At 33.9% G+C, this 16,321-nt stretch overlaps 1 protein-coding gene across 2 annotated transcripts in view; it reads left to right on the top strand.

The window, feature by feature from the left end:
• LOC145694397 (matrix metalloproteinase-25-like) overlaps nt 1-16,321 on the top strand; it is a 58,544-nt gene that overhangs the window by 39,340 nt on the left and 2,883 nt on the right. For both annotated transcript variants that reach the window (XM_081770575.1, XM_081770576.1), the window contains exons 9-10: nt 598-739; nt 8,938-9,059. In XM_081770575.1, coding sequence (XP_081626701.1) covers nt 598-739; nt 8,938-9,059 — 264 coding nt within the window. The remainder of the gene's footprint in view (nt 1-597; nt 740-8,937; nt 9,060-16,321) is intronic.

Below are 16,321 nucleotides of genomic sequence, written 5' to 3'. Positions count from 1 at the left end.
CCTGACTTTAACGGAAATTTTTGCAAGTCCCACTCGATTCCGCTAAAGACAGGTTTCACTGTATTATATTAATTTAATCTAATACAAATCTATTAAATTTAATTGTATGTACGAGAATTAAGAAATATTTCTACTCACATTTGTCCTAAAAGAAACAACTTCATTATTTAAAATTTATCGATTACGAATTACGATAACTAGTTTGATTAGTTTCATCTTTCTGAGTCAGTTTATTTAAAACTATAAATATCATCCAGAATATGTTTTTTTCTCTTTACTTTAAAGCCTTTAGTGCGTGTCTTTGTAACTTTGTGACGTGAGTCTGCAACTAGACATTTAAATATCTAGTACTGTGTATTTAAATATCCCTTACTTTATAAAAATGCATTCTTATTTAATATAAATTTAACATAATTTAAATCAATATGATTTACAAGTAGTAAACTTAACGTAAAACAAGAGTTTAATTCTCACAAAGAAGGGGTGTTTAAATAGATCAGGGAAAAAAAGCAATATCAACATTGACAGACTAATAAATCAATATGTTGTAGGTTAATCATTTTGCTGTAGGCATTTATTGTACCTGCCTTGTTTCAGGAAAAGAGTACTGGGTGTTTGATGGTGAAAAGTTAATCGATAACAGTCCTCGACCAATTACACAACTTGGACTGCCTTACGATCTTGATAAAGTAGACGCTGCTTTCATCTGGGCGAAGAATGAGAAAACTTACTTCTTCAGGTAAAAATATACTCATGTGGTATACTCATTTTATATACCGGTACTTAACGACTTTAGTGAAGACACATATCGCCATAGATAATTCTAATAGCAGCAAAGTTGATGCTGATAGAACAAGAAGCTTATTATTAACTCATTAGTGCATGATTCCAAAAATCGAATTTGTGTTTATTGCTTGTAATGTTAATTCACTATAACCACAGTCCTGAGAGGGTGTTATTGTTTTCGAAAACCTGGAAAATTTAGGTTTACAGGGCATATGGTGCAAGGAATACCATTGTTATTGAAAATACAACAGCGTTTCAAATACTTGACTGATAAAGAAATGTTGATTTGTTGTCAACAGCTAAAACTATTAACTAAAGTATTTAAGTGTTAATTTTGTATGAAGAATAAGTATTCTTTTATTCTAAAAAAATATTGGTAAAATGTATTACTCCAAGTAGTCCTGTGGATGTGATACGATTTTTTGAATGGTGCCGCCCACGCAATACAATCAAAATTTCACATAGAATCCGTTACAGTTGTTTAAAGCATTGTAAACCTAGCCCAAAATAAACAAACTGTACACAAAAATGACCTTGAGGAAACTTCATGCACTAGTGAGCTAATGGTGAAAAGTTTGTCAAAAATATCCTGATCGATATGGAACATCGTACCCAAGTTTCAGTTCAATAAGATTCTTCGTTACGCAGATTTAAAAAAATATATATATATATAAGGTCTCTATTATTATTATTACTATTTTATAGGCAGAGGGGTGGTTGAAATTGACGTTTTTATGTTCTTATTATAAAACACAAACAATACAGATCATAGCTCATTTTATTTGTAACAAAACACTCTCTCAAATTATTTTACAGCAAGAATATTTTTTTCACATGCGTTTTCCAAGCCAACTGTTTTAAATTGGTCACAACGAAGCGGGTGAGGGTAAATTTACATCAAAGTTGCACTTCCGAGTGTGACGTAATGTCACGTAGTATTATCATGGGGTTCAAGGTGGATCAAAACGAGCCCTGCGGGACTTCTAACCCCTTTCGCTCGCTCAGATATGTTTCATAACGTAAGTAAATCACTTTTTAATGCATTAGATATTACGTACAAGGGTAAATGAACATTATCTTATTTTAATGATAAAATTGCTATTAAACCTAAAAATAAAAAACTTTCCTTAGGACGGGTTTGAACCCACGCCCAAAGCGATTTTCATCAGTCTACTAGCCCCTACGCTAGTATGCTCAGTCAGGAGGGCCCGCAGCTGTTGGCGTTTGATTTGTGCTATATGTATGCTATGTGGCGAGAAATGGATAAGTTCAACCAATCAGAACAATGTATTTACCTTCTATGACTAGAGTCGAGCGTGATTAAAATATATGCTTGCAGCAAATAAGTACTGTGTAACCATCGAAAATGTAAGGGGATAAAAAGGAAGTGAACACATTAACGATAATACGTCTATAAAAGCTGTTTTTATTATCTTCATAAGTGTGATAAAAACTTTCATACGTAAAACAAGCATTTTTTAAAGAGGCTAAATTATGAACGAACATAAGGAGATTAGATGTTTTCTAGAATTATGAGACAGTAGAACCATACATTTTGGAATATTAACAGAAACTTACCAAAACTTGCACTAAGCCTGGCATTACATTAATACTTCTTTCTCCCTTCGAGACCAAACAGTGCATTTTGATATGAAATTACCATAATATAGGAAGAAAATTAAAAATAAAATAAAATAAAAATAAATAAAAAAAAAACAATTGTTAAGCAAAAATTAGCTGCTTTCATACGAACTATTCTCATTTGAAGTCGTCTTATTCGTAATTATACTTTTATATTTTCTCACAGGGTGTCTACTAAAATTACAAAATGAAATTTCGTGACCATTTCTTTAGCAGACCATTAAATTTTGTAACATTCTCAAAAGCGATTTTGGGTGCCAATTAGGCCGACTTTTTATGCATGCAATAGAAGCATGAAAATTTGTCTTGCGACTTGGTAGCATCCAAAGCCGACCATAGATATTTTTTGTGATGAATTTTGACGTTTTGTAGAACAAAATTTTCCAGTCTGTACTTACATTTGTACAGATAGAAAAAAATTGTGACCTTAAAGCTAAATTTCGTGACTGTTTCTTGACTTTCATGACCATTTCCTGATTCCGTGACTTTTTCGTAATTTTCGTGACCGATAGACACCCTGGGCCTTATGTAGAGTCGTTTTGACGTATGATTAACACCATACTACGGGGTTAACTAAAGGATGGTTATCAAAATTGTATTCAGAGTCTCTGATTAGGACTTAGTATATGACGAAGTTAATCACGTGTGACTAATTAATCTAGAGCAGAGGCTAATCTTTTACTCACGGTTTAGCGTGCGACACAACATTTCGTATTTCATATATTTTCATTGTTACAGACTACGCATGCGCTGATCTACTTTACCGTGGTTGCCATGTTTATTTTTCTCATCCGATGCATTACAGTTATATAAGTTAATCATACCCAAATCATCATTTTAGTTGTACTCAAAGTTGACTCTGAATACCAAAAAGTGCGCCTTCCTTAGTAAAGATTTAGTGTAGTTACTAACTAGTCTGTGACTAACCCTCGATTAACGAATCCTCTCTGAATACCGCCCCCTGTCTCTTAACTTTGTGTTTATTTGTAACCATTACGCTTGACTAATTCATGTCCTGAGAATAATTCTTATTTAATTACGATTGGGTAAATATGATTACTTTAATGACACTATGTTTTTTCGTCTTATTAGAATCATTTTGCGCAAAATTTCTTTACTAGCAATCAAGAAGATATTCACGTATCATTTTTCTTTCATTTACCCTATATTGCCTCTTGCCAAACCTAGAATTCTTCATCTTAATGTTTGTCATTATCCGTGAACATGTAACGCTTCACAAATACACATTACTACAAATACCTGATTGACTGATTGATTTTTGAGTTTTACGTCCCGTTCAGCAGCGAGGCTATATGAGACGTGGACCTACTGATTAACATGGAATCCGAACCACATGAGCTCCCGCCGGGAATCGAACCCGGGTCTCCCGCGCCGAAGGCGCGCCCCACCCAACACAAGTACATACTGATCATGTGTAAAGAATGTTCCTCGAGGTACATTGGAATGTACATGATAGGTACTTGAATAGAGCAATCATGTGAAATACACATGTAAGGAATAAGGTTACTTCCGCCCAAAAGTACGTGCATGACACATACCGAGGAATGTATCTATTATGTGTATATCACGTACCGTGTATGTACTTGACACATTTACTTGGCATTGGCATGTGCCAGGAATGTACTAGGCATGTCAGTAATGTTCCTTAGGGCAGTGCTATGCAACTGGGGGTGCGAGTACTTAAATACTAAAACCTTAACGCTTTATTTTTACGTTCGAATTGTGAAGCTTGTACTTTTAAAAAAAGCCAAGCAACTAACTCTGAAAATATATGCCCTCCTCCGGCATCTGTGTGGCAATTTAACTATCTATTAAAATACTACAGTAACATTTACGACCGACCGAGCTCTAACCTATAATCTTAGCATTCAAACTTTTGATTTACGGTTATTTGTGATTTCACGTTTATAACAAAGACAAATATTTTTAAAAGAGTGTAGTTTAAATAAATTACTGAAATAAATATTTTTCACAAAGTTTATCCTTTTAAATTATTGTTCAAAGGCCTTTGCCTTTAGTAAGCCTTCTCCGAAATACATGCAAATGAATTGTGCTGCCATCTTTGGAGCTCTTTTAAAATACACATATATGTTTCTCGACAATGAGATCTCAGAAACTACAGGCTCTAGAAAGATGACGTTTTCACTGATCGATTGCAAATTTCATGTAGATTGTCCAGTTCTAATTGAATATTTAAAAAACATGGGCACTATTTCGTTAGTACATTTTTACGGGTACATTGGAAGTGTTGAAATTTCAAAAAAATAAAATAAAACATCAGATCCTAATCATTACACATTCCAACACCACACTGTTGTATATAGCGGTTGTATATGTCTCCGGCATTTGTTTGTAACAGACTGTTTATTCTGTTCCAGTTTTATTTTGTCTAAATAGTTATATTCAATCTGTTCGTTTTATTTTTGTGTAAATAGTTGTATTCAACGTTTAATTATTGGCATATTTATTTGTTTAATTTTGATTACTGAATGTTATTTTAATGTATTAAATTTTATTAGAATTTTGCATTCATGTTCATAAGCTTTATGTACTAGTAATCATGTCATCTCTTTAAATATTGAGTAGATGCATTTTCTTTTCTTCTAGTTTGTGTGAGAATAAGTTGTAACCAGGGCCGCCCACAGGGGGGATGTATGGCGCAAGCTGCGCCATTGAGAAAAATTTTGGGGGGGATTTTACTCTACTTTCGAACTAGCAATTTTACTGTCGGAATAGCATTAAAACACGATTTTGAGAAGCTAATTTTCAAAAAATTTCCGTGGTGAACCCCCGTACCTCCTGCTTCGATACTCGATGAATGAAGTACCGCGCAAGTAGCCGTATGAAAGGAAAGGTTGGTTCGTTTTAAGAGAGAAGGGCCGCCCACAGGAGGGATGAATGGCGCAAGTTGTGCCATCGAGAAAAAAAATTGGGGGGAATAAAAAAATTGGGGGGAATAAAAAAAATTGGGGAAGAATTTTACTCTAATGTCGAATAAGTAATTTTGCTGTCGTCAGAATAACATTGGAACACGATGCGATTTTTTTTTTTTTTTTTAATCTCGAGAATGAATCCCCCAACCCCCTGCTTAGAAACTCTATGAATGAAGTACCGCGCAAGTTGCTATATGAAAGGATGGCGCCAAGTTCTGGTGAACAACAGTTACAAACACTCAAGGAATCACTTTCAAATTTAGATTTGAAACTTGCCTATGTTGTCTGTTGAAAATTATAAAGTTGTTTGACATAATTGTGAGCTAGTGGTAACCATACAGACAACAGCCAAGTTTCAAATCTAAATTTGAAGTGAGCCAGTGAGTGATTGTAACTGTTGTCCACCAAAATTTGGCGCCTATTTTTGTGATTTCAATTCTTTTTAAGGCCACTCGTACTTGGTTCTTTTACAGGAATGTTTTTTGATGGATATCACTTCTTTTTGTAGGATAATTTTGAGGATAACATTTTCTTTTGGTATCAAACACAATAACTTGTAACTTGCGTCTTACTTTTCATGTACAAGGGAATTACATCATTATTTTGTAAAGAAAAAAAATAATACTACTACAAGTAATTGTAAAAAAGGAATACCTGTGCCATACACAGTGTGTAGAAGTTTTCATACCCTTCAATATCCTTATAGAGCATATTTAGTATTGTACACTACCAAGACTACTAATAAAAGTAATGCCATTTTTATAATTACTACTGCCCCTACTACTACTACAAGCATTCTATAATACTACTACAGGAAATAAAAACAACAAAAAAATAACAATTACTAGTACAATAAAACTACTGCTACACTGGGCAATTGTTTTTAGAGGACTTGAGTTTTGAGGAGGGAAGAGATTATTAGTTTTGGGGGGAGTGCGCCATCAGCTTTGGGGGGGATGGGCACCCCTGGTTGTAACAAAGTGTATTTCTTAGAAGAAAGGTAAAATACAGTATACTTTGCTGTTCTAATAATTCAAAAGAAAAGTGATATCGTCGGACTACTGAAATTATTATAACAGATTGTTTATAAGTTTAATTAATTTTGTGAGTAAAATGTTGGAAAACGTAATTATGCATTAAATAGCTTAAATTTCCCTCGATGTTCGATATGTTAGATTGCTGAACTTCATAGCTAAATTATTCATGATTATGAACATAATGCAATATATTAATCATCATGCACTTTACTACGACTGCGTGTTTATTTGTATCTATGTAGGCATTAAGATAAATTATTAGCATCAGACAAAATGTCAATAAGTTTTGAATCTAAAAGTTAATCGCCATACTACCAGTGCATATCAGAAGGGAGAATTTAGAATATGATCAGAGATGTTTTCCAACATTAAAAGATATGGATTTAATTAAATGAAATAAGGTTTGTCTTTATATAATATGCTATTAAAAGTGAAGCTACGTCGTAATGAATTTCTTATAAGATTAAACAAATAGAATCTACGGTAATTAATCGTCTGGGAAACGTATGGTCTGATTATGGATATTCTTTTTCTATCTATGAATTTAAAGTAATTTAAGAAACATGTAATTCTCCGTATCTCTTTAAGTCTGATGGCTAACATGTATTCTATATGTGTCTCTTATCATTAACGAAAAGCATGATGATGCCTGCAAAATATAAGATGTATCAACTAATATAAGGAAGTAATCTGCATGATTTATGTGTATGAATATGTTAGATGTACATGAGCATATAATTTATATTGCATGAATATTTTCGTACATATTGATTTGGATGCCGAATAAATGCATAAAATTAGCTATAAGGAAATTTGAATGATTTTCATTATTAGAAATTTTAGATAGTTTGCTTAACTGTTCGATTAACTCACTACTCGTGCCGAACATGCTCTTCAAGTCGAAGTCTGATAAATCACTCCCAATTACAAGCTTCCCATGGCCGGAACAGGATCCTTCCTGTTATGAGAGGTTTGATAATAACATAGAGAGTTGAGAGGCTTATTACATGTTTCATAGCCAAATAATAATGGAAAAGGAAGGATAACCATTTCTCCAGTCTAAGATGAACTTTTTTGGGGAGTGTTTTTCCCAATAAGCACCATATATAACTGACAATATATTAATTTTGTATGTAATGTATTTGCTTATTACATACTGCATGCAAGAAGAAAGAAAACACTGGTCGTACATGAATTAGAAACTCCAACCGGAAGTAGGCTCAAATCTTGCAAACGGTGCGAGATATTCAGAAAAATAATCGAAAAATCCCCCTTTATGATACCCCTTGGCTATTTTTAAATCAATACGTCTTTAACTTGTGTCTGTAAAGAGACATGTACAGATGTTGTAAGGAATGATAAGGCGATATATGCTCATATGCGAATAATGCGCTGTGTAGAGAGCGCAGGTTCAGCTAGTTTCTTGCAAAAATTCTTCAATCGAAGATTTATAATCGCCACTGATTTTCAATTTTGTCGATATTATCTTCAAATTCCACAGAAGGTGAAAGAAGAAGCTAAATCAGTAAAAGATGTTTCACCGGTTTCAAGCTTATTGCCACTGAAAAGCGACATTTCCTGAAGGATGTCTATATTATCAGGCTGCATTTCTTTAAGGAGTTAGTTTATACTTAAACTTACGTCTTCCCGAAAATTTTATTTAACGTCTAGTTTTAACGTACAGGTTTTGAACTAATTCTCTGCTGTGTAACGTCACAATATAACCATCAATGCTAATTTTATGAGGACAATTCTGACAGTGGGGTTTAGAATGTTACAACCTAGAGAACGCATCAAACGTCAGTAAATTGCAAAATGACACACACAATATATTACAATGTGGCTAAACTCAGAAAGTGGCTATAGAAGTGAAAAGCATATGGCTAAAAAGCCACTATTGGCTCTTTGGAAATTATGTGACTAACGACGTTCTCAAAATGGCCAGATCTCGTCACAAAGTGGCTAAATTGGCAACCCTAGTCGCAATACGAAGCAACTTACGCACAACCATGCCATGGTACATGGGGTATGTGCCATTCACATTCCTCACATTCCAGTGAAGCATGTAAAAGTACCTTTCAAGTGTCAGAAATTCCTCGAAAGGCACGTACCTAGCGACACGTGCTATGCATATGAAATGTACATTTTTCAAGTACCAGGTACGTAAACGGTACATATGGAACTTAAATGGCACGTTCCTAGAATGTACCTGGTTGGGTGGGGCATTACTACAAATACATCCGTACTATGCTAAATTATGGATTTCACAAGCAACGTCTTTTCAAGCAGAATATGTCGATGTCAAATGAAACAATGGCATCCCACCTGAGATAAGCATTGGCTATAGAGGACTATAATTAAATTAAAGAGTAAATTCACTGAAAAGTTTACCTACATTTTCCAGGTAAATTTTTGTTCTAGATAAAACAATAAATACAGAAATAAACTGTATCTGTATTTATATGTGCTTACCCCCTCCTTTTCTTAATTCAAGATGTAAATCTTTTGTGACTTTTCAGCGGTGACAAGTATTGGAGATACAATGAAACCACTCGAAGCATGGATCCTGGTTATCCACATTTGATATCTCGTTGGAGAGGAGTCCCAACTGACGTAGATGCTGCAATGACTTGGAAAGATGGTAAGTGATACAATTCTCAAGAGTTAGGCTAGTTTTAGACGGAAGCATTTATCGTAGCATTTCTCGTAGCAAAAATCGTATCATCGATATCCTACCGTGTAAACTAGCAAATGCTATAGCATTTCCCATGCCATGGCATATCCTATGGCATTTCTTGTCGATAGAACCTGCTCTATTTCGTAGCATTTTCCCCAGCATTTCTGCTCCGATTGCAGCGCCGTGATGTGTTAAAAGGAAGCGATGTGTGGGAAATTGAATTGTAGTAAAGAAAAATGAGTTGAAGTAGGGACACTATTATTATGTTGATTAAAAAATATGAGGAATATCCATGTTTGTACAAAGTTAAAAGCGTGCAGTTTCACTATACGGATACACACAGAAATTCATTTAAAAAACTTTCTCGTTTCATTTATTGGTGTGCTCTTGCATTCTCCGGTACAGGTTCACCTTAACAGGTGGTAGCGTGTAGTTTTACTATACGGATCCATAGTATAAGTAACAATAGTAGTAGTAGGAGGAGGTGTATTAATAGTAGTAGTAGTAAGTAGTAGTAGTAGTAAGAGTAATAGTAGTAGAAGTAGTAGTAGTAGGAGGAGGAGGAGTAAGTAGTAGTAAGAGTAGTAGTAGGAGTACTTAGTAATAGTAACAGTAGCAGTAGGTGTAGTAATAGTAAGAGTAGTAGTAGTAGTAGAAATATGAGTAGGAGTACGAACGGGTAGTAGTAGTAGTTGGAATAGAAGTAGTAGTGGTAGCAGCAGTAGTAGTAGTAGTAGTAGCAGCAGTAGTGGGAATGGGTTAGAAGCCCCGAAGGGGATGGTTGGGTTCTGTTTTCGATACAAAATGGGGAAATTACAGACTTGCCAAAATTTTAATGCAGCTTATTGAAAATTACGTGCATTTCAGCTTCGACTTTAATTTCTATATTTCCACATAAATACGCACCTCAGATGTAAGTGCACACCATATTTCCATTACTTATACACTACACTATTAAAACATTAGAAATTTCTTCTGTAAATTTTAAAATCTATGGATCTGTATAGTATAACTGCACCGTTAAAAGTCCTTTGTATCATAATAACCATATGCGAAAAATGGCTTTAGAAGAAATAGTGACTGAAATATCTGTTTTTAGTTTTGGAGCCATAATTGCACTCTTCTCCAGTGTTTTGTTTGCTATGTCACGACAAAATGCTTCTCAAAATGCTACCATGTAAAAGCACAATATACTTTTGATGCCATAGAATATTATACGAGATTTTTGGCAGCACATTTGCTACCAAAAATGCTACGATAAATGCTTTCGTCTAAAACTGGCCTTATACTATAATACTATAATACTATAATAGGATACCACCTCAAGATGGCGGCAAGTGTAGTTGGTCGACCCGTAGCTCCTGAAGAAAAGCAAGGTATTAGCGTGGAACTGTGTAAAAAATGTAAATACAACATTGAATCTGCTACATTAAATGTTTGTGAAGCATGCAATATAAAGATTCAAAACAAAAATACAATAGTAACACGATCGAGTGGAAAATGACACAGTAAAGGGAAAGTGTTTTAGTTGCGTTCGGATAGAACATGAGGTTTCGTCTTTGAAAGAAATGGTACATATTTTGCTTAGTGATGTGAATACATTAAAAAGTAAGATTCATGACGTCAAGGAACAACAGGAAGGAAGTGTCATTAAACGTGATGAAGTGCAAATGCAAGTGCAAGGACAAAACATGAGTTCAAGTATTGTAAAACCGAACCATTGTGACGGCAATGTAGATGTTGATAGCTTGGTACAAATAATAAACTTATTACAGGATGACATAAAGACCCTAAAATCAGAAAACGAGGCATTGCAACAAAAAATAAAGACAGTAGAATCAGATGTTGAAACTCAAAGGAACTCCAACCAGTGGCAGAAAGTAAGTTACAGTAGACCTAGAAAATATTCTGATGTGGTGTCAAATAGTTCAGTTGTATGTGTAAACAGATATAGTGTGCTAGAAAACGTCGAAAGTGAAGTGGATATGAGGTCAAATGTAAATCAGGCAGGGAACTCACAAAAGAAGACAAATGTAAGAAGGTCCATAAACAAAGGACAAACTATAAAGCAATCTCAAGTGAGCAAAGCTTCAATCAATAAGATTGGTACAAGAAGAAAGCTCCAGACAGAGTCGCAAGTGTACATATATGGTGATAGTCATGGTCGAGGACTGTCTATGAAAGTGAGCGATAATTCTAAACACAAGTTGGCAGTACAAGGGAACATCAGGCCTGGAGCGAAAAGTGTTGATGTTTTATCTGGCATCAATCCGAACAATGTAAATAAAGAAGGTAATTGTGTAGTAATATTAAGTGGAACAAATGATGTGGCTAGCAATGAAGGTTGTGAGGCTGTGAGTAGGATTAGAAATAAACTAGCTGTTTTGAATAAATGTAGGTTAATAGTAGTAAACATTCCTTACCGGTACGACCTTATTAAAGAGTCATGTGTTAATAAAGCTGTACAAGCCACTAACTTAAAACTAAAAGCAGTATGTAATCAATTCACGAATGTTGATATGGTGGATATCAGTAAGTTAGGTAGGGAAAAGTACACTCAACACGGTATGCATCTGAATCAAGCAGGGAAGGATCTATTAAGTATAAAGATCTGTGAAATAATTGATAAGAGCATAGACACTACATTAGAAAGTAAAAAGGCAATAGCGATGCCTTGGTCTGTACAGGAAAACCCAAATCACCCGACTCCATGAATGAATTTAAAATTCCGTGGGGCCGGGTGAAAACTTCAAACCTAACAAAGTCGCTTAAAATTAACGATATAAGTAGAAATGTAACTGTTAATAAACGATCAAATGTACAAGGTAATATGAGTCAGGGAGTAGAATCGATTTCAGTCAATGCTGTCCACTTAGCCCAACTATCTAATAAAACTGACGATACACACTCAGTGACCAGCAATGCTCTTAAACTATGCTTTCTTAATGTACAAGGGTTGAAGGACAAATCATTCCTTATTTCAGATTTTGCCTACGAAAATGATTTACATATTTTCTGTGTGAGTGAACATTGGAGTGCAGACAGTGAACTCCAATACAACAATATAGATGGTTTTTCTATGGCAAATAGTTACAGTAGGAGTATATACATACATGGTGGGGTCGCTATCTATGTTAATAGCCAAATAGAATATCGTCAATTAGATATAACTTTTCTTAATACTGAACGTGAATTTGAATCAACTGCAATTTTTCTGGATCAGTACAAGTTAATAATTGTATCTGTTTATAGAACTCCTGATAGTAATCCAAGTATTTTTTTAGAAAAATTGGAGAAGTTATTGGTCTTTCTCAGCAACTGGCATAATTATGAGATAGTAATAGGGGGCGATGTAAATGCACATTTTGATGTGACTACTGACAAACGAACTGTCCATGAGTTACTTAATCTACTCAGACAACATAATCTTCAAGTGGTTAATCGTAAACCGACTAGAGGCAAAGCGTGCTTAGATAATGCATTTACCAATGTAAAAACGGAATATTTAACCAGTAATGTATGTCAATTTCCTTTCTCAGATCATGATGCCCTGCTAGTCAATCTAAGTACAACAAAAGTAGAATCCTGCAACTTTAGTTTTCCCACCACCGAACTTATAGCAACTAGGCCCATCACAGAAACTAATTTGCAAAGTTTCATTCAACAATTATCGTGTATAAACTGGGAAGTAAACATTAAGTATGATAATTTAAATGCCAGCGATACATTTGATCTTTTTTTAACAAAGTTTCTAAATATTTTTGATATGTGCGTGCCTAAAAGAGTGGTCCGATATAATTCATCAAAGAAAACAAAGTTAGGTAAAAGAACGTGGTATACCCCAGAACTCTCTGTCATGAAAGCTAAAGTAATGCAGTATTATAATATATATAAGAATAAAATGACGAGTGAATCCAGTGATATTTATAAGTCTCAAAGAAGTAAATATAAATCTGCAATAAAGGTAGCGAAAGCAACATACAATGAAAATTGCATTGAATTAGCATCAAATAAATGCAAAACTGCATGGAAGATAATCAACAAGGTAAGCAATAGTAATAATAATAACAACAATAACGTTACGCTGTCGCCTGATACTCTTAACACGTATTTTGTTACTTCCGTAGAGGAAATCAAGAAAAACAATGCAGATACTAATGTAAATATGTATCAGTATTTAAGTCAACATAGTCCATTTAATAGTTCTTTTGTTATTAACCATGTTAGCCCTGATGATGTCATAAAAATAGTTAAAAAAATGAAAACTTCGGACAGTAAGGATATATTTGACATATCGAACAACCTTATAAAAGCTATCATTAATCACGTTGCGCAACCCCTTGCAATATGCTTCAATAAATGTTTCTCTCAAGGTATTTTTCCTAAAGCACTTAAAATAGCAAAAGTTATTCCTATATACAAAACGGGAGATCGATCGTGTTCATCTAATTACCGTCCTATATCCCTTATTCCAGTTTTTTCTAAAATTATGGAAACTATTGTTAAAGATCAGCTATATAAATATATGACTGAGCAAAACATAATTCTAGAAGCTCAATTTGGATTCAGATCTGGGAAATCCACAATTGATGCAGTAGAATCACTAACGAAAAAAATATATGAAGTTTTTGAAAATAAGGGTTTTGCTCTAGCTACATTCTGCGATTTAAGTAAAGCATTTGATTGTGTAGATCATAAAATTCTATGTGATAAGTTAGCGTATTACGGATTCCACAGTAGCAGTTTAAACTTTGTAAAACCATATTTAAAGGAACGTAAACAGATAGTCAGTGTTAACAACATGCATTCAAACATCTTAGAAGTGAAATATGGGGTACCGCAGGGTTCTGTTCTGGGTCCGGTACTATTTTTAATAATGATAAATGATTTGCCTCTAAATACTAATACCACATCAATTCTATACGCGGATGACACTACGCTACTTAACATAAATACAAGCTTTGAAGAAGTGTATATAGAAGCTCAAGCTGCATTAAGAGAGGCAGCGACCTGGTTTAAAAGAAATGGTTTTGTGCTAAATCAAGATAAAACAAAAAAAGTAACCTTTAGTCTCAATCACTGCAATGATAGAGGAAACTATGATGTATCTGAGGTTAAATTTCTAGGTATACGTATAGACAGCCAACTAACCTGGGAACAACATGTCAAATATGTATGTACAAAGCTCTCCCGAGTGCTCTTTCTGTTAAGAAAGTTGAAAGATACAGTTCCTTATGAGTATCTGAGGAATTCATATTTTGCATTTTTCCACAGCATAATTGGATATGGGATTTTGCTTTGGGGTAACAGTAGCCAAGCACATGATGTTCTAGTTTTGCAAAAGAAAGCCATCAGGATTATTGTTGGAACACATGATAAAGAACACTGCAAACCACTATTTATCAGGCTTAAGATAATGACAGTAGTTAATGTATATATTTATCAAGTGCTACTTTACACTAAGCAAAACCTGGCAAATATGACACTCAGAGATGAAGTACATACATATAATACTAGATTGTGTAAGAAAATTGATATACCCTTCACTAGATTATCGAAGATCAAAAATAGTTATTTAGTTATAGGACCAAAGCTATTTAATAAACTAACATCCTCCATACAACAGCTGCCATTTAAGGTTTTTAAGAAAAAGTTATATGACTGGTTAATAACGAATCCATTTTACTCGATTCAAGAGTTTAGTGAATGTCAAGACATTATGTCCTAATTTGCAGTGGCACTTTATTTCAAATATTATTAGATTGTTCATAATAACATTAACCAATAACTGATTGTCTGTATGTAATGATTATTTTATATATATATATCTGTATCTATAGCTATGTATATTTCATTCGGACGTTGTCTATTGCTTGTAAAGCTCAATGACAATAAAATATTCTATTCTATTCTATTCTAACCCCATTGTACAAAATTTTTCCTTAAACCATAGACTGTGGATAACGAAAGATTTGCGAAAATGAAGCCCTAAGAGAAATTTAAGGTTGTTAACACTATTATTACATATTTCTTTTTTACTGCTGAGTGTGAAGCGCGAAATTTGACATGAAAAATTTTATAATGATAATACGAATTGCACATTCATTTGTACCAACTTTAGAAATTCCATTATGAAGGGATGGGGAAAGCTTACATTCATTAGTGGTACATATGGATAGATAGATATAGGTATAGATGTATGAAATCTTTCGCTTCAAAGAATACTAATTTGTAATTCACTTGGACGGTTCCAATCTGGTTAAGTAAGAGGAAGGGGCTCAAAGTATTGACAACCGTGATGACACGAGAGGTTATTTGCTAGTGAATAAATGCAATAGTAATAATAATAACGAAATAGTTGCCAACTCAACGTGATTTTAACGCTGTCTGAAAAATACATCAATTTTTAAAGTTATCTCATTAAAATTTTCTTTTGGATTATTCTTCAAAGAGGGTCAAGAATTTAGACTCTTAAATGAAAAAGAAAGAAACTATTCTTAACACAATAATTCCAAGACTAAATATTCCATCGTTTCTAAACGAAATATCCATCTCTATTATGTTATACAATCTATTAAAATATATACAGTATCTATATTTAAAGGATGGGGAGAAATTTGAAAGTGTATATATATATATATATATATATATATATATATATATATATATATATATATATATATACAGGCCCGTATTTATATATTGTGCGCCCCTGTGTGCTCTAAATAATTTTCCGCCCCCGCACAAAATCCCCCCATCTCCGAAAACGACCAATACTAGAGTTGAATTCATAGTTTACAGGTTCGCTGAGATGAATAGTGACAGTTTTAATCCAATTCAACTTCAAGATCATACTCGACTACCCAGGGAGCGGGCAAGATTTTAAAAGTAATCGAAAACGACATATCGCACACCCGCTGGAAGAATGTTATAACTCAAAAAACTGAAATTTTGACCTATCATCGCTCAAAAGAGAATAGAGAGAAAGAAGCGAGCTCTTCCTGATATTTTCGCATAAACGCAACTAAATAAATTAACCCTTAGATGGCACAAATACCAGTATTCCAGGGAGTGATTTTGATAGAATAACACATTTTAAAAGTCATATTCACACAAATGTGTAATTTTGACTTGTAACAGTCTTCCATCGGATGTGCGATATGTTAGTGTTGATTTTATAGTTTTCGAGGTCGCTGAGTTTGACGGTATCAGTTTTTATGACGCTC

This window comes from Thermobia domestica, chromosome 9, assembly GCF_964235325.1.
Source record: "Thermobia domestica chromosome 9, izTheDome1.hap1.1, whole genome shotgun sequence".
Classification (NCBI taxonomy): Eukaryota; Metazoa; Arthropoda; class Insecta; order Zygentoma; family Lepismatidae; genus Thermobia; species Thermobia domestica.
This window is presented reverse-complemented; position numbering and strand designations above follow the sequence as displayed.